General features: G+C 45.1%; 1 protein-coding gene across 1 annotated transcript in view; it reads left to right on the top strand.

The window, feature by feature from the left end:
- LTV1 (LTV1 ribosome biogenesis factor) overlaps positions 1 to 27718 on the top strand; it is a 74307-nt gene extending 46589 nt beyond the window's left edge. The window contains exons 5-11 of the mRNA XM_063917466.1: positions 9143 to 9272; positions 9485 to 9716; positions 17493 to 17620; positions 25005 to 25135; positions 25768 to 25820; positions 26036 to 26236; positions 27096 to 27718. Of these exons, the coding sequence (XP_063773536.1) occupies positions 9143 to 9272; positions 9485 to 9716; positions 17493 to 17620; positions 25005 to 25135; positions 25768 to 25820; positions 26036 to 26236; positions 27096 to 27209 (989 nt within the window). The 3' untranslated portion in view covers positions 27210 to 27718. The remainder of the gene's footprint in view (positions 1 to 9142; positions 9273 to 9484; positions 9717 to 17492; positions 17621 to 25004; positions 25136 to 25767; positions 25821 to 26035; positions 26237 to 27095) is intronic.
- The last annotated feature ends 227 nt before the right edge of the window (positions 27719 to 27945 follow it).

Here is a 27945-nt window from a genome sequence, read left to right as displayed (position 1 = left end):
TTTACAACGGCCTTCTACAAGCGGAACATCTTCTTCGCAATCTGCCTGTCTTGATTCAGTCGGACAACATAACAGCAGTGGCGTACATAAACTGCCAGGGCGGAACGAAGAGCAGAGCGGCAATGGCAGAGGCCACAAAATTTTTCAGCTGGGCGGAAAGACATGTAAGCGCTCTGTCAGCGGTCTTCATTCCAGGTGTGGACAACTGGGAAGCAGACTTCCTCAGCAGACACGATCTCCATCCAGGAGAGTGGGGTCTTCATCAAGAGGTCTTTGCAGAAGTGACAAGTCGTTGGGGAATTCCTCAAATAGACATGATGGCATCTCGCATCAACAAGAAACTTCCGAGATATTGTTCCAGGTCAAGGGACCCTCGAGCAATAGCGGTGGATGCCCTAGTGACACCGTGGGTGTTTCAGTCGGTATATATGTTCCCTCCGATTCCACTCATTCCAGAAGTGATAAAGATCATAAGAGGAACAAGGGTTCATGCAATACTCATTGTTCCAGACTGGCCAAGGAGGGCCTGGTATCCAGATCTTCAGGAATTACTCATAGGAGATCCCTGGCCTCTTCCTCTATGAGAGGATCTGTTACAGCAGGGGCCGTGCGTGTACCAAGACTTACCGCGGCTTCGTTTGACGGCTTGGAGGTTGAACGCCGGATCCTAGCCCAAAAGGGTATTCCCAGTGAAGTCATTCCCACACTTCTTCAGGCTAGAAAAGAAGTAACGGCGAAACATTATCACCGTATTTGGAGAAAATATGTGTCTTGGTGTGAATCCAAGAAGGCTCCTACGGAAGAATTTCAGCTGGGACGTTTTCCGCAAGCAGGTGTGGATGCGGGCCTAAAGTTAGGCTCAGTTAAAGTACAAATTTTGGCCTTGTCAATTTTCTTTCAAAAAGAATTGGCCTCCCTTCCGGAAGTTCAGACTTTCGTGAAAGGCGTGCTGCACATCCAACCTCCCTTTGTGCCCACCGTGGGATCTTAACGTGGTGTTGCAGTTCCTGCAGTCTCATTGGTTTGAACCGTTACGTAAGGTAGAGTTGAAATTCGTCACTTGGAAAGTGATCATGCTGTTGGCCTTGGCCTCTGCAAGGCGGTTGTCTGAATTGGCGGCTTTGTCTCACAAGAGCCCCTATTTGATCTTCCATGAAGATAGAGCGGAGTTGAGAACTCGTCAGCAATTTCTGCCAAAAGTGGTGTCATCGTTTCATATGAACCAACCTATTGTGGTGCCGGTGGCTACTGACGCCTTAGCGGAATCTAAGTCTCTAGATGTGGTCAGAGCTTTGAAAATTTAGGTAGCCAGAACGGCTCAGATTAGGAAAACGGAGGCTCTGTTTGTCCTGTATGATCCCAACAAGATTGGGGCTCCTGCTTCCAAGCAGACTATTGCACGCTGGATCTGTAATACGATTCAGCAAGATCATTCTATGGCTGGATTGCCGTTACCGAAATCGGTGAAGGCCCATTCTGCCAGAAAGGTGGGCTCATCCTGGGCTGCTGCCCGGGGTGTCTCGGCCTTACAGCTTTGCCGAGCAGCTATTTGGACGGGTTCAAACACACTTGCAAAGTTTTACAAGTTTGATACCCTGGCTAAGGAGGACCTCTTGTTTGGTCAATCGGTGCTGCAGAGTCATCCGCGCACTCCCGCCTGTTCTAGAGCTTTGGTATAAGCCCCATGGTTCTTGAAGCGTCCCCAGAATCCTCTAGGACGTATGAGAAAATAGGATTTTAATACCTACCGGTAAATCCTTTTCTTTTAGTCCGTAGAGGATGCTGGGCGCCCGTCCCAGTGCGAACTCTATCTGCAGTTATTAGTTGTGTTTCTGTTATAGTCAACCTGTTGCTGACATGGTTCATGCCGTTGACTTGCGTTGTGTTAAATGCCATGTTGTACGGCATGCTTGAGGTGTGAGCTGGTATGCATCTCACCTTAGTTTAACAATAAATCCTTTTCCTCGAAATATCCGTCTCCCTGGGCACAGTTCCTATAACTGGAGTCTGGAGGAGGGGCATAGAGGGAGGAGCCAGTTCACACCCCTTAAAAGTCTTAAAGTGCCCATGTCTCCTGCGGATCCAGTCTATACCCCATGGTTCTTGAAGCGTCCCCAGCATCCTCTATGGACTAAGAGAAAAGGATTTACTGGTAGGTATTAAAATCCTATTTTTCTCCCTACATTGGGTTCAAATGAGAGACTACTCCACCTGTAGACGCTCCCTTAGCTCAGTCTGCCAAGGCTTACTACCCTTCCACTGCCAAATGCAGCCTCCTTGAAAGACGCTACTGATAGAAAACGTTTTTCTCAAAGTTATTTTTTTGACTGCAGGTGTATCCATTAGACCTGCTTTAGCCGTGGCTTGGGTCTCCAAGGCCTTGCAGAGATGGGCGCTGACTCGCTGTACGAAGGTCTTTGTTCAGGTATGCCTCACTCTGAACTCTTGTCAACAATGGAGAATGTCAGAGAGGCAGAGGCTTATCTAGGAGAGGCATTTTTAGATTGTAGCATTCTTTCTGCTCTGATTTCGGCCTCAGCGGTGGTGGCCAGAAGAGCCCTCTGGTTTTGCACACGACAGGCCGACAGAATCTAAAATGTCTCTGGAATTTCTCCATTTCAATTGTGAGATCCTCTTTGGTCCTGAATTGGATAAGTTAATTGCTTCTACAGCTTCTCCTTAGTTGGTATTCCTATTGTTCTCTGCCATAAACCGGAGGTTTCTTCTTTCTTGTCCTTTTTGCTCCCAGGGTCATCCCACGTTCCAGCCTTTCAATCATGGGGGGGTAATTCCAAGTTGATCGCAGCAGGACATTTTTTAGCAATTGGACAAAACCATGTGCACTGCAGGGGAGGCAGATATAACATTTGCAGAGAGAGTTAGATTTGGGTGAGGTGTGTTCAATCTGCAATCTAATTTGCAGTGTAAAAATAAAGCAGCCAGTAATTACCCTGAACAGAAACAAAATAACCCACCCAAATCTAACTCTTTCTGTACATGTTATATCTGCCTCCCCTGCAGTGCACATGGTTTTGCCCAACTGCTAAAAAATTTCCTGCTGCGATCAACTTGGAATTACCCCCATGGTCACAATTCCTCCTACCAAACCTGCTGAAAAACAGTCCACATGACTGGCTGGACTCCCACATTTGAGTCCCCAAGGTAGGAGGCCATCTGCAATTGTTCGGTGAGAAATGGTGAAAAATTAAAACTATGTCCAATTCTTGGGTTCAGAGCGTGGTGGGAAGGGGCTATGTCCTTTTTTCAAAGACCCTCCTCCCAGTTTTTTTAACCACTGTTCTGCCTCACAGTCCGTCCACAGCCTAAGCTCTAACAGTGTGGTTTGGTTCCGTTTGAACTGGGGAGTTATTTCCCTTATCTCTTCACATTAAAGAGGACTTGGTTTCTATTCAAATCTATTCTTTGTGGGAAAACCAGATGTTTTTCCATTTTGTACATACAAATCGGCCAACAGGTTGCACCTAAAACCTTGCCAAAAAAATGGACCTGGTCCAGATAGAGTTCAATGTGACATTTTGCTAAATAAATTTAAAGACCCACTGTAAGTCAACTTACAATAATTAAACATATCTAAATATGTGTATATATATATATATATATATATATATATATATATATATATATAAATAAATAGTGACAGATGCCGCACTCCTGACGGCTGAACACTACCACTCTTATAGCAGCATATGGTAACAACGTTTTGTTGCTTTAATCGTGCAATTTCGTCAGGCCAACCTGACGATTAAAGCAATGAAACGTCGTTACCATATGCTGAAATATGGTAGAGTTCATCCATCAGGAGTGCCGCATCTGTCACTATTTGTATCCCCTGTAATATGGAGGCACCCGACGCATGATTATTGGAGTAACTAGGAGAGCCGGACACCAGCCGAGTTAAATATATAAATATATATTTTTCTAAAAATAAAGATGAGGAGAAGGTGCGCTCATAGTGCAAATCAATACTTTAATGGATAAGACAGCAATATGTAACATCCAGGACAGGTAATTCAAAGACTCGTACCCTAATTACCCACACTGTGGGCTGATTACCACATGATTTAGAAATTTCCACAAGGCTGTAGCTGTGATCGCCTACCGCAGTCCGGGACAAAGCACCGTGTCCGGCCGTGGATAGACCAGGACCCGTCAAGCCACCGTGCCGAGGAATCGAGCAGATCCACCAGTACACTTGGTCTGTCTGACGTCTCTCTCCTGCAAGTGTACTGGTGGATCTGCTCGATTCCTCGGCACGGTGGCTTGACGGGTCCTGGTCTATCCACGGCCGGACACGGTGCTTTGTCCCGGACTAAGGTAGGCGATCACAGCTACAGCCTTGTGGAAATTTCTAAATCATGTGGTAATCAGCCCACAGTGTGGGTAATTAGGGTACGAGTCTTTGAATTACCTGTCCTGGATGTTACATATTGCTGTCTTATCCATTAAAGTATTGATTTGCACTATGAGCGCACCTTCTCCTCATCTTTATTTTTAGAAAACTTTTATCTCCTGGAGTTCGGAGTGAATATAGGAGAGACGTGCTGCGGTAATTAGACTTACCTGTGCTCCAAACCCGGACTGTTGGTCTGTGGATTGCCTATCATAGAGTCACCAGCGCACCTGTACATGCTTTTCTAAACATATATATATATATATATATATATATATATACATACACATATACATACACACACACATACATAAATATACATACACACAAATTTTTAAAAAATTACAATAATTTAACCCCTAAATAGTGTACCTACATTAAGTGTCGAAAGTACACACCATCTTCCCCAGAACCCGCATGTGTTGATGTACCAATACTCTTTATAAATCGAATAAGAGATTGTAGCGAAACAGTCTGGTCCTGTGAAAGAAACACCCTTTGAACCTGGGTGTCCAAGTGGGTCCCCAAGTGCAAAAGCCATTGAGCAGGTTTCAGACTGGACACTAGGAAATCCCCTGATTCCAAGGAATTCAGAATGGACTGGAGAGACTCCACATATTGAACTTGGGAAGCCAGAGAAACATTTAAGGACTTCAACTTGCGTATTGGATGGAAGGAACCATCTGGATGCAAGTTGCAGGATTTTGAGAAACATGCGAGTTTACGTGTACTCTCACCCTATTACAGCGATCAAGTTCTAACAATGTGCAAGTTTTGTGGTAAACTTTTTGCATATTTCCCAAGCTCGGACCCTATTACATTTAGCCCTAGTTCTTAGATCATTTATTTGTCCCCAGAGGCTCGACACTCTACTGTGGTGGTTTCAGTTGTCTCATGTGGACTAGGGTTCATCAGTGGGTTCTACTCACTACTGATTCCGGGGTTAACAGACCAGGAATCTCATCTTCCCATAAATATATTAAAACTTCAAGCAACTTCAAGCAGTCAAGGTCTACTCGGACAGTGCTACTGTTGTCACCTATGTAAATCATCACAAAATAATCACCAGGCCATGCGTGAAGTGAGCAGAATACTGCGGTGGGCGGAACGGTTTCTCCCAACCCTGTCGGTGGTTTATAGCCCATTGATAACTGGGAGGCTGATTATCTCTGCCGACTAATTCGGGTGACCCGCAGAGGTAAACAGGACGGAGCGAGCTTTCATTCTCATAGCTCCGGAATGGCCTAGCAGGGCGTGGTAGCGGATCTCACGTTCCTGTCTATAGCAGCTATGTGGCTGCTTCCTCCTGAGGCTGAACATTCTCTCCCAGGGGCCTTGCCAGAGGTTTATCAGATGTTGTGATCGGTACTATGCTTTGTGCTCTGAAACAGACTTCTTGAAGACCGGTTTGGATTTGGTCCTTCAGCTGTAATATTTGAAAGCCTGGGTTTCTGCACTTAGTTTATTTTCAGAGACGCTTGGCGACTATTCTCGCTAATCAGACCGTTCTCCAAGGGGTTCTGCATATTCAGCACCCGTTTATGCCTCGAGTCAAGCCATAGGATTTGGTCTTAGTACTCACTTTGAGCATTTAGAGTCGGTGGGCCTCAAATGGCTTACGTGGAAAATGGTTTTTCTTTTGGCTATTTCTTTGGCCCATTGGGTTTGAGAACAGAGGGGCAGATGTATTAACATGGAGATGGCATAAGGAAGTGATAAACCAGTGATATGTGCAAGGTGATACACGCACCAGCCAATCAGCTCCTAACTGTTAATTTACATATTGGAGCTGATTGGCTGGTGCGTGTATCACCTTGCATTTATCACTGGTTTATCACTTCCTTATGCCTTCTCCAGGTTAATACATCTGCCCCAGAGTGCCTTATCACATAGGTCTCTGTTCTTATTTTTCATCTGGACCATCAGTTTTACGAACTACCCAATCTTTCCTGCCGAATGTGATCTCCAAATTTCATATTAATCAGGAGATTGTGGTTCTGTCCTCTCAGGGTACCATTGATTCCCAGACGTCTCTCGAGTAATTAGACTTTGTAAGAGCTTTCTGCATTTACATTGAGATATCTAAGGACTTTCGCTGTTTTGACTTTGTCCTCTATACGGTGGTGAAGAGAGGTTGACCCACTTGTAAGTAAACCATTACTCAGTGGGTTCGGGAAGTCATTATTATTGTCCTTTATGTGGCGCCACAAGGGTTCCGCAGCGCCCAATTACAGAGTACATATGCACATAATCAAAACAGGAAAACAGTGACTTACAGTTGAAGACAATATAGGACAAGTACAGGGTAACTAAGCATAACTACACCAGTAAACGACAGAGATAAGTTCCAAGGTGACCAAAAAACTGCAGGAATTGGGCAGTTGAGGATTATTAAAGTAAGAAAAGGATAAGCACATGAGGGAAGAGGGCCCTACTCGTGAGAGCTTACATTATAAAGGGGTGCGACAGACAGGTGTGACACAGATGGGGTAGACCGAGCATGGGACAGAGGGTTAGGATGAGATTTGGCTGAGTTTGGTAAAGAAGTGGGTCTTAAGGGCCCGTTTGAAGTTCTGTAGAGAGGTGGAGAGTCTGAGTGGGTGAGGTGAAGAATTCCAGAGAAAGGGAGTAGCACGTGAAAAATCTTGGAGATAGGGGTGGGAGGAAGTAATCAGAAGACAGGAGAGTCGGCGTGCATTAGCAGAGCGAAGAGGACGGGTGGGAGAGTAAAGGGAGATAAGGTCAGAGATGTAATTGGGAGAGGAGTGGGTGAGTGCTTTGTAAGTGAGTGTGAGAAGTTTGAATTGGATTAGAAAGGGAAGGGAAGCCAGTGAAGGGCTTGTAGGAGAGGGGAGGTGGATGTAGTGCATTTGGTGAGGAAGATGAGCCAGGCTGCAGCATTGAGGATAGATTGGAGAGGAGAGAGGTAATTGTCAGGGAGGCCAGTTAGGAGGAGATAACAGTAATCCAATCTGGAAATAATCAGTGAGTGAATAATGGTGTTAGTGGCATCCTGGGTGAGAAAAGGTCTGATCCTGGAAATGTTTTTGAGATGAAAATGACAGGTTTGTGAGAGGTGCTGAATGTGTGGTTTGAAGGAGAGGGAGGAGTCAAGGATTATGCCAAGACAGCGTACGTGGGGTCTAGAGGAGATAATCGTGCCATCAATGGATAATGAGATTGTAGGAGGTGAGGTTGTGCAGGAGGGTTAGGAAGGTGATCAGCTCAGTCTTAAACATGTTGAGTTTAAGAAAGCGCTGGGACATCCAGGAAGAGATAGCAGAAAGACAGTTGGAGGTACGAGTGAGGAGAGCTGTGGAGAGATCAGGGGAGGAAAGGTAGATTAGAGTGTCATCAGCATAGAGGTGATATTGGAAGTTAAAAGAACTAATGAGTTCACCTAAAGAGGACGTATAGAGAGAGAAAAGGAGAGGGCCAAAAACAGAGCCTTGGGGAACACCAACAGTTAATGGAAGTGGGGGGGAGGTAGCGTCATGAGAGGAGACCGAGAAGGCATGATCAGAGAGGTAGGACAGCCAGGAGAGGGCAGTATCACGCAGACCAAGAGAGTGAAGGATTTGCAGAAGGAGAGGGTGGTCCAAAGTGTCAAAAGCAGCAGAGAGGTCAAGAAGAATAAGCAGAGATTAGTGGCCCTTAGAGTTGGCTGCATGCATGTCATTGCAGTCTTTTGAGAGGCCAGTTTCAGTGGAGGGGAGAGAACGGAAACCAGACTGGAATGGGTCAAGCAGGGCATGAGAGGAAAGAAAGGTAGTGAGGCGATTATAGACAATACGCTCAAGAAGTTTGGAGGCAAAAGGGAGGAGAGAGATGGGTCGATAGTTGAAGAGAGTGTTTGGATCAAGGGTAGTTTTTTTAAGAATAAGGGAGACAAGAGCATGCTTGAAGGCAGAGGGGACAGTGCCTGATGAGAGGGAGAGATTGAGAAGGTGAGCAAGATGGGAACAGGCAGAAGAAGAGAGGTAGCGGAGGAGGTGGGAGGGGATAGGGTCAAGTGGGGAGGTTGTGGGGGGGAGGAACGGATGAGGTCCATGACTTCCTCACCAGATACATGGGAGAAAGATATCAGAGTTGGTTAGAGGGAAGGGGAGGGGTGGCAAGGGATGGGGGTGGTCGCTGGTTACTGGTCTGGTGGGATGTGATGTCCATCTGTTAGGCTTACACTTTGGCTACTCTTCCAGTACCTCATTTTCTTGCCGCATACTCTACCTGGTTGGTCGAGACCTTTACGCTGTCTGGTCTGACAAGGCCTTGTAACATAGGAAGATCAGGGTCCCAGGAACTGTCACCATCTGAAAATGGCATCCGTTCTGCAGTCAACTACTAATAATTTTGGTTTCCAGGGCTTAATTAATTGGATTCCCATAATATTGATGGGGAAGAAGCTTCCCATCTTTACTGAAAAGTAAGCTTGATATATCTGTGATATCTCCCGCTTTACCTTTTGTAATGAAAAGCCCCATTACTTAATTTCTACAAGTGTAGGTGAAAATGTTAATTTTGTCCTACTTTTATAGAAATTAGGGAATAATGAATAGGCCCTGCATGGTCTGATTTGACTGCTAGTTTTCCAGAAAAAGTTTATTTAAACAGTTATCATTGTAAAATAAATATAGTTTGGAAAATTGCTCTTGCTGAATAGAACAAGCATACATCCATGTTTTATTTCAATGAAATTTCATGGGGGTTAACCTGCAATATGCTTTTTATTAGGTCTGTGTCTAGATCTGGACCCTGATATTGTGGCAGCTTTGGATGAAGATTTTGACTTTGATGACCCTGAAAACCAGCTAGAAGATGACTTTATATTAAAGGCCAATGATCCTGCCAGTGTCGATAATGGGTAGGTAACTGCAATTGTTGTTACCTTACACAGAAATATAATTCAGTTATACACCTAATGTAATAACCTATATAATACAGTACTTGACTCATGAGATCAGTCTTCTTATTTTCTAAATTATATGACTAATGAAGGGTAGTTGCAGTTAGATTTATTTGGGACTAACCAGTGTTCTCTTATGAAGCCAATGCTATAATGTCATTATGATACAGACAGGAGTATGGAGGAGATGATGACGAATGGGAAGATGTTGACAGTGAGGAAGATGATTTTGACTCAGATGGTCCCCCATCGGATGAAGAGGAGAGACAGGGGGATGATCCTATGAAACAGTTTATGTTCATGCATGAGGAGACCAAGAGCCGTTTCTCACAATATTCTATGTCTTCCTCTGTCATGAGGAGAAATGAGCAGCTCTCTCTTCTGGATGAACGCTTTGAAAAGGTAACCCACTGTCTACTAGATATACATTTTTATGTTTTGAATAGTAGTTTATTATCTTCATTTTTTGTTGATTGGGAGTTATACAGGGAATGTTGATTGGGAGTTATACAGGGAATAAGAAGTAGAGCAGGGGTGGGGAACCTTTTTTCTACCGAGGGCCATTTGGATATTTATAAAATCCTTCGGGGGCCATGCAAAAATTCTCAACTTAAAAAATTACCCTGCCCCTCAGTAGGTCTGCCCCTTAGAGGTACTGTGTGTGCGCGCTTCCGGCGCGCACGCGCAAAAAAAATGGGTGTGGCCAGTTAAAATGGGACGTGATACACATATGCCCCCAATAGTGCAGTGCCAGATCCACAATTGCCCCCACAGTGCCAGGTATACAAATGCCCCCACAGTGCCAGGTATACAAATGCCCCTCACAGTGCCAGGTATACAAATGCCCCTCACAGTGCCAGGTATACAAATGCCCCTCACAGTGCCAGGTATACAAATGCCCCTCACAGTGCCAGGTATACAGATGCCCCCACAGTGCCAGGTATACAGATGCCCCTCACAGTGCCAGGTATATAAATGCCCCCCACAGTGCCAGGTATACAAATGCCCCTCACAGTGCCAGGTATACAAATGTCCCCACAGTGCCAGGTATACAGATGCCCCCACAGTGCCAGGTATACAAATGCCCCTCACAGTGCCAGGTATACAAATGCCCCTCACAGTGCCAGGTATACAAATGTCCCCACAGTGCCAGGTATACAAATGTCCCCACAGTGCCAGCTATACAGATGCCCTCCCCTCTCCCCTCCGTGCTGCTTACCGTGGGACAGGGAGGAGAGCGCGGCTGTCGTGTGGGAGCGGCGGCGTGTAGTACTTCAAACCAGCCGCCGGTTCGAGAGCCAATCAGAGCTCGCGGACCGGCAGCCGCGGCTCCTGATTGGCTGCCGGTCCGCAAGCTCTGATTGGCTCACGGACCGGCGGCTGGTTTGAAGTACTACATGCCGCCGCTCCCACTCGACAGCCGGGCTCTCCTCCGTCTCCCTGTTCTGACAGCTGAGACACGCTGCCGCCGGACTGAGCGGCAGCGTGTCTCACTGACACAAGCTGGTGGGCCGGACCAAACGGCTTCGCGGGCCGTATACGGCCCGCGGGCCGGAGGTTCCCCACCCCTGAAGTAGAGGAATCCATACAGGTTTGTGTAGTATTTACTCAAACAATATTGAGGAATTTAGTACAGTCTCAGACTTTGTACCGAAAATTTGTCCGTTTTTGTCTGACACAGTACTTAGGGGGTAATCCTATTCCCCACGAAGGGTGTGAGTTGTGTGTAAACGCCGGGAACGGCACACAACCTCGCACCCCTCAAGACCCCTACTAGTGCTGGAATCACACATTTTCGCTCGCAGCCCTATGGGTTGGCGAACAAAAATCTGCACTTACTTATTGCGGGTAATTAGATTAACCCACTTCTAATCAAATTAATACATTTTAGATTTGGAAACTTTTCTGTTTCTGGTGTGTTGTCTGGTGTGAGTGGTGAAAATTTGGGACAAAAGTGCTTGCATAGGTTGGGTCATGCACAGAGTGTTCAACATCATGTTTTTGGCCTCTGCAAGATAAATACTCCACACAAATACAGGCCCCTGGTCGGAATCCAACCTAAGCACTGTGAGGCAGCAATACTGTGCGCTTGTATATGCATATACATATAACGTACACTTAAAGATATATTATACTTCTTTGTGTGTATATGTTGTGTGTGTATGTATAATACATTGTAGCAGGAGAATTCAAATGCAGCCTTAAGGCCCGTACACACTGGTCGATATATCGGCCGTTCTCTTGAACGTCCGATATATCGCGGGACCGTCGGCCAGTGTGTACGGCCGATACGTCTGTGAACTCCGTCGTTCACAGACGTATCGCGTCGGCAGCGCAGCACAGCCGACGGGAAATATATCTACCGATATATTGGCGCGTCGCTGTGTCTGTACGGGGCGGTCGGCCGACCGCCCGTACACATGCTGCGGCGGCCGGCGGTGATTGACAGCTGAACTGGGTGGGCGTGTGTACACGCCCGCTCAGTTCATGACGTCAGTCCCCGACGGACCGGGCTGTGTGTATGCTTAACACACTACCCGATCCGTCCATAGATATATCTGCAGATCAATTGATCTGCAGATATATCTACTAGTGTGTACCCACCTTTAGATGTTTGTTTCCTTTTGGGAAGGAGTAGGTAATGCAGCTTCAATATACACATAATCATATTTTTAAAGGTGTGTTATCTAATTATAAAAACTTTTAAACATAATTTGTAAGTTTTAGCCTACATTTATTTCTCTAGCATCCATAAGGGATATTGGGGAATCTAGTACGATGGGATATAGACGGGTTCCAAAGGAGCCGGTGCACGTTAAATTTCTTCACTGGGTGTGCTGGCTCCTCCCCTCTATGCCCCCTCCCACAGGCAGTTTTAGAAAAAAGTGCCCTCAGGAGAGGATGCACATCTCTGCAGCTCCAGAGAGTTTTCTTCAATTTCTTTTTAATGTTTGTTATTTTCAGTATGCTGTTTGGACAACAGCATACCTGCACTGTGAGAGATTCGGGGGGGGGGCGCTGTCACTGCCGCAGCACGCCACACACCTCTAACACTGCCTGAAGGTGACATCTGTGGTGAGTACAAACCGGGGGCCCCGCTAGGGGGGGTCCCCTGGTTCACTTTTTCGGCTGAACACGGGCGCAGCATACGGGACCCTCCCTCTAAGATCCCACGTGTGGACTGGCTCACAATCGCTTAGACTAGCACTTGTTGTGATGTTTTTAAACTGAAAGGAGACATTGCCAGTATATATAATAACTAAAGCTCCGGTGCCATTGGAGGGGGCGGAGCTAACTCAGAGCTGGACCAGAGGCATTTTGGCACCTTTTCTTCTGCTTACTGCAGCCATGGACAGCACACACAGCGCTTCCTGACTCCTCAGACACGCTGGATATCTGGTACAGGGTGTAGCAAAGGGGGAGAGCCGCTATTGTACACTATCTGTGTCCTCTACAGGACAGAATTTATTAGTGTTTACTGTGATAAAGTTAGCTGACAGCCTCACTGGGGCTGTACAGCTAGGGGTGTGCTGGTGTCCTTCTCTCTGTGTGTCTCCTCTCACATACAGTAGGGCAGGCTTGCAATATATTACTGTCTGTGTGTATGTGATTGTGCTTACTGTGAAACATGGGTAAACATAAGCTGTGCAGTGTATGCCACACCAGATTCTCTCCATTATAATCTGATTCTGTTTCATGTGAACAATGCAGCCAATCTTCACAAATCATTGAAGAGGCTGGGGGAGAGGGTCCAGAGCCCCACTGGCTAGAGTCTCTTAAAACTATGATGTCTGATATGTCATCCCAGCTCACTGCTAATGTTCAGAAAACTCAGCTACTACAACAGGCTGATGCAGATTTAGCTGCTGGGGCTGATGTTGCTCAACCCCCCCTCCCCTCATGCAGGACCACAGAAGCGTGGTATGCCTGCTCTACTTTCTGACACAGATGAAGATGTACAGGAGGATGGAGAGGACTTGGACCCCGTTAGTGAGGATCCCGATTCTCCTCAGGGTATTGAACCCCTAATTTGGGCTTTACGGGACGTGTTAAAGCTCCCTCTAGAGGACACTGCATCACAGCAGTCGTTTTTCTTTACACAAAACAAGCCTAATGTCATTTTCCCTGATTCTGCAGAGTTAGATGACTTATTCAAGCTGGCCTGGAAAAATCCAGACAAAAATTCCAAGTGTCCAAAAAGTTTTTGCGCACTTTCCCATTTGCTCCTGATTGTAGGAAATTTTGGGAGGAACCCTCAGGCGTTGATGTATCAGACTCTCGACTGTCCAAAAGGCGGTGCTTCCTGTCCCGGGTTCCTTTACCATAAAGGATCCTGGGGATAGGAAAATAGAGACTACACTCAAATCTATTTACATGGCAGCAGGTGTATCGCAAAGGCTGTTCATTGCGGGTTGCTGGATGACCCATGCCATTCATTCATGCGCCACTCAAATTCAGGAAGGCCTCTCCGGGGCTCTGCCCCTGGTCACTATGGTATGGTGACCCTCCTAAAGTACATTCAGGACACTACACGTGTCCTCTGTGATTCGCTCAAGGAGATGGGAAACATTAATGGTAGGACTTCTGCCATGGCAGTGTTGGCGCGCAGGGCCTTGTGGTTGCGTCAGTGGATAGCGGACGCCGAATCCAAATGTAGTGTGGAATCCCTCCCCTTTTCCTGGGAATGGCTCTTTGGGGTTGAATTGGATACCTGGATTTCCAAAGTTACGGCTGGGAAATCCACATTTCTCCCCTCCGGGGCCCACCGGCGAGACGCTCTTACCCGGGGGCCGTATGTACAGTCCTTTCGGTCTCACAGATTTCGATCCAAGGCCAGAGGTGCCTCCAATGCGACTAGAGGCACTAGGTAAGTCCAGAAAACCTGCAAGCGCCAGCTCTCATGAACAGACCATCAGTTCTACTTCCTCTTAAGACCTCAGCATGACTGTACCCACCCACCCCGAGGGGATCTCGACTGCGTCGCTTCCTGCCAGGATACCTGGGGCAGGGATCTCGTTTCTCAAGGCTACGAGCAAGAGTTCGACAGTACTCCTCCCCAACGATTTTTCAGATCAAGCTTACCAGCTTTGGAGGATATGCAGGTTATGTTGCAACAGGCCATCCTAAAGTTGGTCCAGTCCCATGTCATTGTTCCAGTACCAATACCGCAAAGCAGCAAGGGTTATTACTCCAACCTGTTTGTGGTACCGAAACCGGACGGTTCGGGAAGACCCATTCTGAATCTAAAGTCCTTGAATCCTTACTTGAAGGTGTTCAAGTTCAGAATGGAATCATTGCGAGCAGTGATTGCGGGCCTGAAAGAACAGGAATTCATGGTCTCCTTGGATATCAAGGATGCCTACCTCCATATTCCGATTTGGCCGCCTCCTCAGGTGTACCTGTGGTTTGCCCTGCTGGACAATCATTATCAATTCCAGGCACTGCCCTGCGGCCTGTCCACAGCTCTGAGGGTGTTCACAAAGGTGTTGTTCCAGCTGCGGGTCCAGGGAGTCAATATTGTCCCTTACCTGGACGAACTTCTGATCAAAGTAAGATCCAGGGAGCTTTTGTTGCTCCATATCGACCGCACTATCCAACTTCTGTCACACCATGGGTGGATTCTCAATTTGCAGAAGTTCCACCTGGAGCCGACTCAGCAACTCCTGTTCCTGAGGATGTTTCTGGATACTGTGGCCCATAAGGGGTTCCTACCAGAGGACAAGGCAAGAACGCTTCAAGAGTTGGTCCACATGGTACTTCGACCTGCTCGAGTGTCCATCCATCTTTGTTTAAGATTGTTGGGGAACATGGTTGCCTCATACGAGGCGATCCAATATGGAAGGTTCCATGCCAGAACTTTTCAGCTGGATCTCCTGAGAAAATGGTCCGGATCACATCTTCAGATGCACCGGATGATACAGCTGTCGCCTCAGGCCAGGATTTCCCTCCTGTGGTGGCTGCAGTCCTCCAATCTACTGCAGGGACGGAGTTTCGGGATTTAGGATTGGACCCTCCTCACGACGGATGCGAGTCTAAGAGGATGGGGAGCTGTCACCCAAGGGGCGCAGTTCCAGGGCAGGTGGTCAGCCCACGAAAGCCTCCTTCCGATCAACGTTCTGGAACTTCGTGCAATCTACAATGCTGTGTTTCAGGCCTCTCCTCTGCTCAAGGATCGGGCGATCCAGGTTCAGTCGGACAGTGCCACAGCAGTGGCGTACGTCAATCGTCAAGGGGGGACAAAAAGCAGAGCCTGCATGCGAGAGGTCTCAAAGCTGGGCGGAAAGAAATGCAAGAGCAATGTCCACAATCTTCATTCCGGGAGTGAACAACTGGGAAGTGGACTTCCTGATTCATCACGATCTACACCCGGGGAGTGCGGTTTCTACCAGCAGGTGTTCCAGCAGATCATCCACTGGTGGGGCTGCCCACAGATAGACATGATGACTTCTTGTCTCAACAGGAAGCTTCACTGGTATTGCTCGCGAACCAGGGACCCTCAGGCGAGGGCAGTAAATGCACTGACGTCACCTTGGCCTTACCGGCTGGTTTCTCTGTTTCCTCCGATTCCGTTGCTCCCAAAGGTGCTCAAGCGCATCAGAAATCAAGGGAATCCAGGCAATTTTGATTGCCCCGCATTGACCTCGGAGGGCATGGTACGCGGACCTTCTGACTGGACATGTCCGCCGAAGACCCTTGGCCTCTACCACTACGAAGAGATCTTTTTAAACAGGGACCGTTCGTCTACCCGGACTTACAGCGACTTCATTTGGCAACATGGAGGTTGAGCGGAACATGGATAAGGGCTTTCGTTTAGGTCCATTAAGGTCTAGATCTCAGCCCTCTCCATTTTTTTCCAGAAGAAATTGGCGGTGTTGCCAGAAGTTCAGACCTTCTTGTAAGGGGTGCTCCACATTCAACCTCCTTTTGTGTCGCCTACGGCACCCAGAGATTTGAATGTTGTGTTGGAATTTCTACAGTCCTCCTGGTTTGAACCTCTGATGATGGTTGAAGACAAGTACCTCACGTGGAAGACAGTGATGTTACTGGCCCTGGCTTCTGCTTGACGTGTCTCAGAATTGGAGGCCTTATCGTGTAAAAGTCCGTACTTTGTTTTTTACGAGGACAGAGCGGAGCTCCGTACCAGACAGCAGTTCCTGCCGAAGGTTGTCTCCACGTTTCACTTGAATCAACCTACTGTGGTTCCGTCAAGTTATGGCTCTTCTGCTCCTCCGGAGGCATTGGTTGCTGTGCGAGCCTTGAAGATCTATATCAAGCGAACGGCTCGGATCAGAAAGACTGATTCTTTGTTCGTGCTCTATGATGCGCAGAAAAAGGGTTGTCCTACTTCAAAGCAGTCCATTGCTCGTTGGATTAGATTTGCTATCCAACAGGCCTATGTGTCGGCAGCCTTACCTGTTCCTAAGTCTCTAAAGGCCCACTCTACAAGATCAGTGGACTCTTCATGGGCGGCTGCCCGTGGAGTCTCGGCCTTGCAACTCTGCCGAGCGGCTACCTGATCGGGGAAGAACACTTTTGTTAAGTTCTACAAGTTTGATAGCCTGGCCAATGAGGATACCCAGTTTGGGCAGGCGATGCTGCAGCAGTCTCCGCACATTCCCGTACTGGAAGCTTTGGGACGTCCCCATCGTACTAGATTCCCCAATATCCCTTATGGATGCTGGAGAAAATAGGATTTTAATTACCTACCGGTAAATCCTTTTCTCGTAGTCCATAAGGGATATTCAGCGCCCGCCTCAGTGCGTTGACTTTTCTATAGGTTCTCTTTATGTGGTTACCTGTTCAGCTGTTGCTGTTGTTGTTGCCAGCCATTGCTGGTTGTTATGTGTTAGTGGTGTGCTGGTATGTAAATCTCACCACTCTGTTATCATATTTCCTTCTCTCATATATGTCCTTTCTCCTTCAGGCACGTTTTTACCTATAGCTGCCTGTGGGATGGGGCATAGAGGGGAAGAGCCAACACACCCAGTGAAGAAATTTAAAGTGCACCGGCTCCTTTGGACCCCGTCTATACCCCATTGTACTAGATTCCCCAGTATCCCTTATAGACTCTGAGAAAAGGATTTATCAGTAGGTAATTAAAATCCTATTTTTGAACTTTAGTCATTTATGAAATACCCCTTAAATGCTTACATGTTTTGGTTGTTTGTGTGTTTACAGTTTTATGAACAGTTTGATGATGATGAAATTGGTGCCCTGGACAACACAGAACTGGAAGGGTTCATCAATGCAGATAGCACTCGTCTTCAAGATGTTGTAAATGACTACTTCAAGGAAAAGGCTAAGGAGTAAGTCTTATATGCCCATTGTAGTTTTGTGTATGTGCAAAGCTGAAAACTCGATGTTTATGCTCTTTTGAAAAAGTTTTGTTGTCATGGAGCCTGGTGGAGCTTTTTTGGGGTCTGCTGGTGTTGTCCGTGAGATCAGTGCCATTGCTCTTAAGGATGAAGAGGCAGGTCCCTAAACTAACTGTCCTTTTCCTATCTTATTTCCTCTGGCGCAGATCACTTTTTTTTTCTCCTTTGCTGTGGTTTCCCCTGCCGGCGGGGGTCGGCATCGCTTCTGGTCTGGCCGACCGCAGAAGCCACCGCAGTGGAGAAAAAGTGACCTGTGTCAGAGGAAATAAGGTAGGACATGGGACAATTAATTTAGGGACCTGCCTCCTCAATGGCACTGATCTCACAGACAGCATGGGTTTGTGAGGGACAGATCATGTCAAACTAACTTAGTTAGCTTCTATGAGGAAGTGAGCGACAATCTTGACCAGGGAAAAGCAGTGGATGTGGTCTATTCAGATTTTGCAAAAGCCTTTGATACAGTGCCTCACAGGAGACTGATCATCACATTAAAGGAGTTTGGCCTAGGAGAAACTATTTGCACATGGATAAGTAACTGGCTGGATAACAGGATACAGCGAGTAGTGGTCAATGGGATGTCCTCCAGCTGGGCACCAGTAGGCTGCGGAATACCTCGAGGGTCCATACTCGGGCCACTACTATTCAACATATTTATCAATGATCTAGAAATAGGCCTGGAAAGCACAGAGTCAATCTTTGAAGATGATACTAAACTGTATAGCGTAATTAATTCGGAAATAGATGTGGAGGCTCTACAGAATGACAAACTTGAAATCTGGGCGTCTAAATGGAGAATGAGGTTCAATATAGAAAAATGCAAAGTTATGCATTTCGGGACTAAAAACAAACTTGCATCCTACACATTAAATGGGGAAGATCTATGGGTAACAGTATTGAAAAAAAGATTTGGGGGTGCTCATAGATAATAGGCTTAATAACCGTATACAAAGTAAAAATGCAGCAAAAAAGGCAAGTAAGGTGCTAGCGTGCATAAAACGGGGAATTGAGACAATGGATGAGAGTTTAATCCTGCCGCTGTACAAATGATTGCTGCGTCCGCACCTGGAATAGTGTTCAATTTTGGGCACCACATTATAAAAAGATATCTGTGAACTCGAAAGGCTTCAAAGGTGTGCTACTAAATTGGTTAAAGGGTTAGAGGGTTTGGATTACGAGGAAAGGCTTAATAGGTTGAATATGTATACACTAGAAAAGAGGCGTCTAAGAGGAGACATTATTAAAATCTTCAAATATGTAAAGGGACATTACATAGAGTTATCAGAGGAATTGTTTATTAAAAGAACTCTGTATAGGACACGAGGGCACTCACTGAGGATAGAGGAGAGAAAATTCTGCACGCAATGTAGGAAAGGGTTCTTCACTGTTAGGGCAATAAGGATTTGGAATTCCCTGCCAGAGAAGGTGGTAATGGCGGACTGGATACATTTCTGACTGAAAAAGATATCCAAGGTTATAGCATTTAAAATATTGACATTGATAATCTGGGAGGAACATGAGTTATAGTTGATAACTAGACATAAAATTTTACTTCAGCAGGAACATTACAATGAACTCGGCTTAATACAGAATACAGGTTGAAACAGATGGGCATTTGCCTCTTTTCAACCTCATTAACTATGTTACTATGTTACTAACACTAGTGGACCCCCAAAAAGCTCTACCAGGCTCCCTGACAACAGAACATTTTCAAAAGAGCATAAACATAAGGTTTTTAGCTTTGTACTTACAGTATACACACATGCTCCAACATTAACATATAGCCTCCAATACCCTTTCTTCACAATATGTTACAGACTACCCTGAGAGGGAAACTTACTGTATGTTCTTAATGAACTTCATTTCCATTACATTTAAATGTTTTATATATACCACAGGTGTGTGTGTATATGTGTGTGTGTATCTATATACATATATCTATATATAATACAGATATTTTTTAAGTAGTGTTTTTATTGAGCAGCCAAAGACACTGTAACCAACAGTACATATATATAAAAAAAAAAGCGTGGACATCAGAGCCTGTAATAGTCAATGAAAAAAGCATAGAAAAGTAGTAGTGCAGATCAACATTTATACAAAATCTGGGATTACCAGTACAACATACAATTGACCTTGTATATACAGTAGAAGGTATAACGAATATGTAAGAAATCATGAGCAATACAAACGGCAAGCGTACTGCTGGTAATTCAGATAAACATAGATCACATTTTATATTATATAGAAAACAGAAACGGCCCGGGATTGGCCTCCCTATAAACTAGATACATATAACACTCATGTTCCACAGTAACATTTACCAAAGGAACCCATGCTGAAAAGTCTGGGCCAGAAGAAGCCATCTAGGTGCGGGCCAGACAGACATGAATTAGCAGCATATTTGAACACTGTACTGATCCAATTCATCATCCTTCCTTGCTCCCAGAGTACAGAATTTTGGCGTAAGACCATGAAGGGGACACTGCAGATTTCACCTGAGACCAGAACAACTGAACCACTGAACACTCCCAGAGTAGATGCCAGAAGGTCCCTTGGGTATTACCGCACTTGGGACAAAGGTCGGAGAGCAGGCCTCCAAAGTGCACCAAGTGAACAGGGATTAAATCCGTTCTGTGTAACAGAAATAACTGGATCTGTTAAAATCTGACAGATGTGGTAGCCTTATGGAGATAATTGCATGGCTGCTTTTCATTACTCATTACAAGGGTCCCCACCATATTTTCCCAACCACATCGCAGTGCAGGCAGAGCATCATTATGATGAGAGGACAATAAAAAGGAGTATACAAGGATACAGATTTCACTGACCCCAAATTTAGCAAAATTGTTTCATAGGTGAGTATACAATGATTGGGAGGGCCGTACTAAGATTCAGCATTAAGTGTGTGTCTGAGTTACTTAAATCTATAAAAATAGTTGGTCAGTAAACCGAGCTCTTCCAGTTCGGAAAGCTTACAAGAATGCCACAGTGGGGTGTCGGGGTCAAGGTCAATGAACAGGAGTAACAAATGCGCCTAGCGCCAAATCTTAGTGTGAAGCGGTTGTGTGCCTGTCACAATACAGACGCCGGGATCCCAAACGGTGAATAGCCCGGCGGTTGGAATGCCGACTAACGGACTATTCCCACTCATTGGTGTCCACGTGGCGAGGCCGCAAGGGGCCTCGTTGCGCTCGCCCTCTCCCCGACCCCAACCCATCATAACTGTTTGAACGAGTAGTGGAGGGCTATAAGCTTTATAAAGGTAGTATGTCCCTGAGTCGAATGCAGAGCTAAAAGAGCAGACGAGTCAACAGAGCTATCCTGTATCCATGACCGAATGTGTGACAGATGTGCAGCATAGTAAAGTGCGGATGCGCTAAACAGCCATCCACCCTGGATCTGGTGAGCACATCCAATTGAAACCGAGCCCACCCATATCAAAGATGAAAGCATACTATTCAATTTGCAAAATATGGGGCCGGAATGTACACCGGGGACTACTAAAAACAATATAAAGAAATTTCATTTGCACCACCATTTTATAAGATTCACCCTACCTGTAACTGTGAGGGGAAGCTTGCTCCAATCTTGTCACGCAAATAAGAGAATAGTGGCGTCAAATTAGAGATATATGTACTCCTCTGAACATTAGACCTCCAAACCCCCAAGTATTTAAATGTGTGTACTCTACACAATGGCATATCAAACTTTGGAATAGCAGGAGGAGGCCCATTCATTGGCATTATGGAGGATATACCCCAATTGGTAGTGAGGCCGGAGTATCTGCTAAACTCCATGAGTTGTAGAACCCCCTGCATGGTCACCCTATAATCTCGAAGTAGTAAGAGTAAATCGTCAGCATATAAAGCAGGGATGGGGAACCTTCGGCCCTCCAGCTGATGTTGAACTACACATCCCAGCATGCCCTGCAACAGTTTTAGCATGGCCGAATAGCAAAACTGTAGCAAGGCATGCTTGTATGTGTAGTTCAATAACAGCTGGAGGACCGAAGGTTCCCCATCCCTGATATAAAGCAACTGTATCAATTTTATCCCCAAGACAAAGACCTCAAATATTAGAGTGCGTCCTAAGAAAACAAGCCAGCGGCTTAATCGCAAGGGCAAACAAAGCAGGAGATAGGGGACAGCCCTGTCTAGTATCAGGAGAAAGGGGAAGATACAGAAACATTCACAGCAATCCTGGTGCTAGGTCTATCATAAAGGAGCTGGACCCATTGCAGGACGCATGACCTCCCACAAGTAGGGCCACTCCACGGTGACAGATGATGAGATGATGGCCTGCAACTGAGTGTAAAGATGTCTAAGGTTAACAGTTGATTTACTAATGAGTTTCTAGATGTCCTGCTTACATTATGTTTATACTGTAAATGCTCTTTGATTCAAAAAGGGTGCTAACCTGAATATCTTAATGGGGGAGGCACTTGCATATTCACTGCTCAAAAAAATAAAGGGAACACTAAAATAACACATCCTAGATCTGAATGAATGAAATATTCTTATTAAATACTTTGTTCTTTACATAGTTGAATGTGCTGACAACAAAATCACACAAAAATTATCAATGGTAATCAAATTTATTAACCCATGGAGGTCTGGATTTGGAGTCACCCTCCAACTTACAGTGAAAAAACACACTACAGGCTGATCCAACTTTGATGTAATGTCCTTAAAACAAGTCAAAATGAGGCTCAGTAGTGTCTGTCGCCTCCTCTTGCCTGTATGACCTCCCTACAACGCCTGGGCATGCTCCTGATGATGTGGCGGATGGTCTCCTGAGGGATCTCTACCCAGACCTGGACTAAAGCATCCGCCAACTCCTGGACAGTCTGTGGTGCAACGTGGCATTGGTGGATGAAGCGATACATGATGTCCCAGATGTGCTCAATTGGATTCAGGTCTGGGGAACGGGCGGGCCAGTCCATAGCATCAATGCCTTCGTCTTGCAGGAACTGCTGACACACTCCAGCCACATGAGGCCTAGCATTGTCTTGCATTAGGAGGAACCCAGGGCCAACCGCACCAGCATATGGTCTCACAAGGGGTCTGAGGATCTCATCTCGGTACCTAATGGCAGTCAGGCTACCTCTGGCGAGCACATGGAGGGCTGTGCGGCCCCCCAGAGAAATGCCACCCCACACCATTACTGACCCACTGCCAAACCGGTCATGCTGGAGGATGTTGCAGGCAGCAGAACGTTCTCCTTGGCGTCTCCAGACTCTGTCACGTCTGTCACATGTGCTCAGTGAGAACCTGCTTTCATCTGTGAAGAGCACAGGGCGCCAGTGGCGAATTTGCCAATCTTGGTGTTCTCTGGCAAATGCCAAACGTCCTGCACGGTGTTGGGCTGTAAGCACAACCCCCACCTGTGGGTGTCGGGCCCTCATACCACCCTCATGGAGTCTGTTTCTGATCATTTGAGTAGACACATGCACATTTGTGGCTTTCTGGAGGTCATTTTGCAGGGCTCTGGCAGTGCTCCTCCTGTTCCTCCTTGCACAAAGGCTGAGGTAGCGGTCCTGCTGCTGGGTTGTTGGCCTCCTCCACGTCTCCTGATGTACTGGCCTGTCTCCTGGTAGCGCCTCCATGCTCTGGACACTACGCTGACAGACACAGCAAACCTTCTTGCCACAGCTCGCATTGATGTGCCATCCTGGATGAGCTGAACTACCTGAGCCACTTGTGTGGGTTTTAGGGAGGTTATACAGGCAGGTGGAGGCCACACACACTACTGAGCCTCATTTTGACTTGTTTTAAGGACATTACATCAAAGTTGGATCAGCCTGTAGTGTGTTTTTCCACTTTAATTTTGAGGGTGACTCCAAATCCAGACCTCCATGGGTTAATAAATTTGATTTCCATTGATAATTTTTGTGTGATTTTGTTGTCAGCACATTCAACTATGTAAAGAACAAAGTATTTTAATAAGAATATTTCATTCATTCAGATTAGGATGTGTTATTTTAGTGTTCCCTTTATTTTTTTGAGCAGTGTATTTGCTTATTGTAGCATTTCACCAGTCATTTTGTGCTCTTGGAGGCCTCTGTGGAAAGTCATAAGTGATAGGACTGAACTTGTAAATTCAAAACACTCCTTAATGCTAAATTGCTATGTACTGTATGTCATCACCAGTTATAAAATACCTACAAACGGGTTACTGTTTCAGTTTTACCATCTACTCATCGTATAGATAATGCATACCTCCCAACTCTCACCATTTTGGTGGGGCAGTCCCATTTTTTGGGCACTGTCCCACCCACAGGCATCAGTGTTCCACGGTGGGGGAGACAGTTGGGATGCCCCCTGTAGCAGTGGTGAATAGATGCTGTGCACATGGGTGCAGCGTCTATTCATGGGAAATAAGGACTTGGGGCATTATTTATTTATGTATTACCAGTTATTTATATAGCGCACCCATATTCCGCAGCGCTTTACGGAAAATATTTGCCCATTCACATCAGTCCCTGCCCCAGTGGAGCTTACAATCTATATTCCCTATCACATGTACACACAGACACATTCCTACTAGTGCTTATTTTTGTTGGGATCCAATTAACCTACCAGTATATTTTTGGATTGTGGGAGGAAACCGGAGTACCCGGAGGAAACCCACGCAAGTATGGGGAGAATATACAAACTCCACACAGTTAGAGCCATGGTGGGAATCAAACCCACGACCTCAGTGCTGTGAGGCAGTAATGCTAACCATTACACCATCCGTACTGCCCCAATGCATATCTAGCAGCTCACAGAGCGCTGGCCATGCCTCCACAGTGACTAAAATTGGGGAGTGACTCGCAATTGTGGCACTTGCCATGAGGTCACGCCCCCTATCTGCTTGGTCATGCTTCCTAATTATGGGTGTCACGCTTTGGTGCTGGCATAAGTTGGAAGGTGTGCATTGTGTAACAAAGCACCGCCATCAAAGTCTGTACAGAGTGAAAGTGTTACATAAAGCATCATTTATTTTGTCATATTGACAATCAGCTGCATATTCCACTTCTGTTAAGTATATCTGTAGTATTATCTCTCTTCCACTAGACAGCGGTGCTAATGCTCTGATGCACTTTTTGATACTAGTCCATGAGCTGATTCTGCATTGCTGTGGCACCACTAGTCAAAATCACCGGTGTATGAATCTGTACCCTGCGTGGCGGACATATTTACTGAAGTGCAAACCTTACACTTATTTCATGTATATTATTAACTCATTGAGAGCTGTAAATCTGTGTTAAGTATTACTATCAAAATAGCAAGTAAAGTTAATAACCCTGTATGTTTTTTGTTTATTGCTGCAGTTGTGTGAAACTGAAAGACCTGACACCCAGGTCAGTGTTAAATGTAATAGAGGAAGATGAAGATACTGAGGAAATGCAAACTATAGTAATAGAACAGCCCGGTGAAAAGTGGGATTGCGAATCTATCTTGAGTGAGTATATTGGCACATTTATGTCCTTTATGTGCCCAAAAATGTTGGTGGCATATAATGCTGCAACAAATTGACTTTAGTCAGCATTTATTTCTGGAGTGCCATCTTCTCAGAATGGGCATATGTGTGTGTGTATAAATATATCTATAAAGTCAATATGTTGCCATTTTCAACATATGTGAAACCTCCACTGTGGTGCAAAACTCCTAGGAGGGACCCAGGTATCCAGTCATCAAATTGAGATAACGAGCTGTAAAATGGAAATATAAAATTGTGATTATTCATCACATATAGAAAACAGACAGCATTTCAAACAAACTTGATGATTAACGTTTCAGTATTTTTTTGTATGATTAGTCTAGAGAGAGTGTATACGCTAAGAATCATGCAGCTGTATCTGTAGAATCCGTACAGTAATTCTGACTCATACAGCAAAGAGCGAGGTTTATTCACCTGGAAAGTAAATATTAAATTGCTACTTTTCCATAATTTATTAAGCTGTTAAGTCATTCATTTATTTCCAGTAAATAAGCCACCAAGTTGCAGAAGCAATTACTAAATAGATATTGATTTTATTTATTTAGACAACGTGATGAAACTTTATGTATTGAAATGTGTTTTGTTTTCAACAGGCACATACTCAAATTTGTATAACCACCCCCAAATGATCAAGGATCCACCAAAGGTATTGTACTTTGTCGAGATGAATCTGTCCTTGCAATACAGCTTTGTGTAGTTATTTTCTGTGGCCCTAAGCAAAACATAGTAAATTATCATATTATTCGGCGTTCATATATATTATTAAGCGGCTGTTAAGTTACCTGGCATGAGTTAATATGATGCTAGAATATGGAAATGTTATTGCAGATAAAATGTGATTTGGTGTTTTTGTTTCTTTAGCTGAAGCCAATAAAGGTATCTATCAAAACTGGCATTCCACTGGGTGTCCTGCCTGGAAGGGGGCCTACAGCCAAGCAAGTTGAGCGTATGGAAATGATTAATGATGGAGACCTGCCCAGGGTATCCACACAGCTACGCTCAAAACATGAATCCACAGAGGAGCGGAAAGCTAGAAAACTGGCAATAAAGGAAGAACGCAAAGTGAGCAATTTATTTTGTGTCGTTCTAAGAAAAAGAATTTCCTCTGGACATGAAATTAGTATTTTACGTCGGCCTCATGAGAATGTTGTGTACATCCTATATAATAAAAGGCTAACGCTGCTTCTCACCTCTATGGAGGGAATTCAAGTGTTTTGCGCGCCGGCGGCCATTATATGACATCCGATAGAGAAATTCAAGTGTTGCCCCTTTTGGGTGCGCACAGCTGCCGGCGCTGACGTTACTGTTATTATGATCAGTCATTATGACGGACTAGTAACTAGTTGTATAATAAACATCAAACTGATGATCTGTAGGTTATAAGGTTGGACTTTCTGCAAATGATCACACATTGATGTCCATTCTTCTGTTAATTTCCAAGCGATCATACAAATCTGTTGTGGGTAACTTTTCATTGTAACATTGTAGGGAGGGCCTGAAGTCCTGGATCCTAAACTCTTGTCTTCAAGGTACCCGAACAGTACAGATTTTAAAGATATCCATGCGTGTGTAATCAGACTTAATCAGGTAATAATTAAATCTATGCTTAAGCATGGATGTCTTTAAAATCTGGACTTTTAGGGTACTTTGAAGACTGAGTTTGAGAACCAATGTCCTAGAGTTTACAGTCTCTACGACATGCAAAATAGAATATACTGTATCTAGTATATACTGTGAATCCTTGCAAATCATTCAAGAGAAGACCCTTCAGTAACTTTTTAATGGAACCATGGAGATTACTACAACATTGCTTGCTATTGTCCTTAATAGAGCCCATACAATTGACCTCACATCTGTTTTTAATGGAATGTGTTATTTTAATAATAAAAGTTATATAAGTGACCTTGTCATTTTTTCCCAGGATCGAAGGGTGGAGAAGAAAGCCAATAAACTGGCTTTTAAAGTAGAAAAGGGCAGACAGGAGAAGGAACAACTGAACTTGAGACAGAATCTTCAAGGACTTAAATTATCATAAACTGGTATCTACAAGACTATGACTGCTATTATCAGTAACAGTCGTGAAAGACCATTTCCTAAAATACTCAGCAGCGGTCCTGCCGTTCAGCACTGTAAGACTACAGAAGTTCATTACTAAATTGTGTGCCCCATCTGGATTGCAGGAAAAGGAAAGAGGTCTGGTACATGACGGCATCTTGCGGTGCATTGCTTTGCAGAAATGTAAGAGAAGAAATGATTTGGATCTAAATGTACTGTTCCCGAAAGAGGCGTTATGGCCATACAAAAAGAAGAGCGCTCCCTTACACAATAAGGAAACATTGCAATATGGACACCATGTAAATTGTAGATGATGGTTTTTGCTTTCTGGTCCTATTGCTTACTAACTAATATTATTCAACATTTCATGTACAATATTTGTATCTGTGTTTTCAAAATGACCTTCAGGCAGAGGGTATACACATATTTGGCCTTTGCCTAGTGCGGACCTTGGGTTATTTCTACATAAAACTAGAAATGAGATCAGAATCAGCTTTATTGGCCAGGTGTACTCACATACTCTAGGAATTGTTTGTGGTATAATGCATCGCCAAGCAGCAACATGAAGTGGGAATACATAGCATACGAAGGGGGAAGAACATAGCATACATTATACACATTACACGTATGAGTTCATACTGCACATTGCAACTGTACAATAGACTCAACATATTAGACATATTATACACGTAAGACTAAACACAAAGGCTGCTTGG

The sequence above is a fragment of the Pseudophryne corroboree genome, chromosome 4 (assembly GCF_028390025.1).
Source record: "Pseudophryne corroboree isolate aPseCor3 chromosome 4, aPseCor3.hap2, whole genome shotgun sequence".
Lineage (NCBI taxonomy): Eukaryota > Metazoa > Chordata > Amphibia > Anura > Myobatrachidae > Pseudophryne > Pseudophryne corroboree.
Note: the sequence above shows the minus strand (reverse complement) of the source record. Positions and strands in the feature narration are given on the sequence as shown.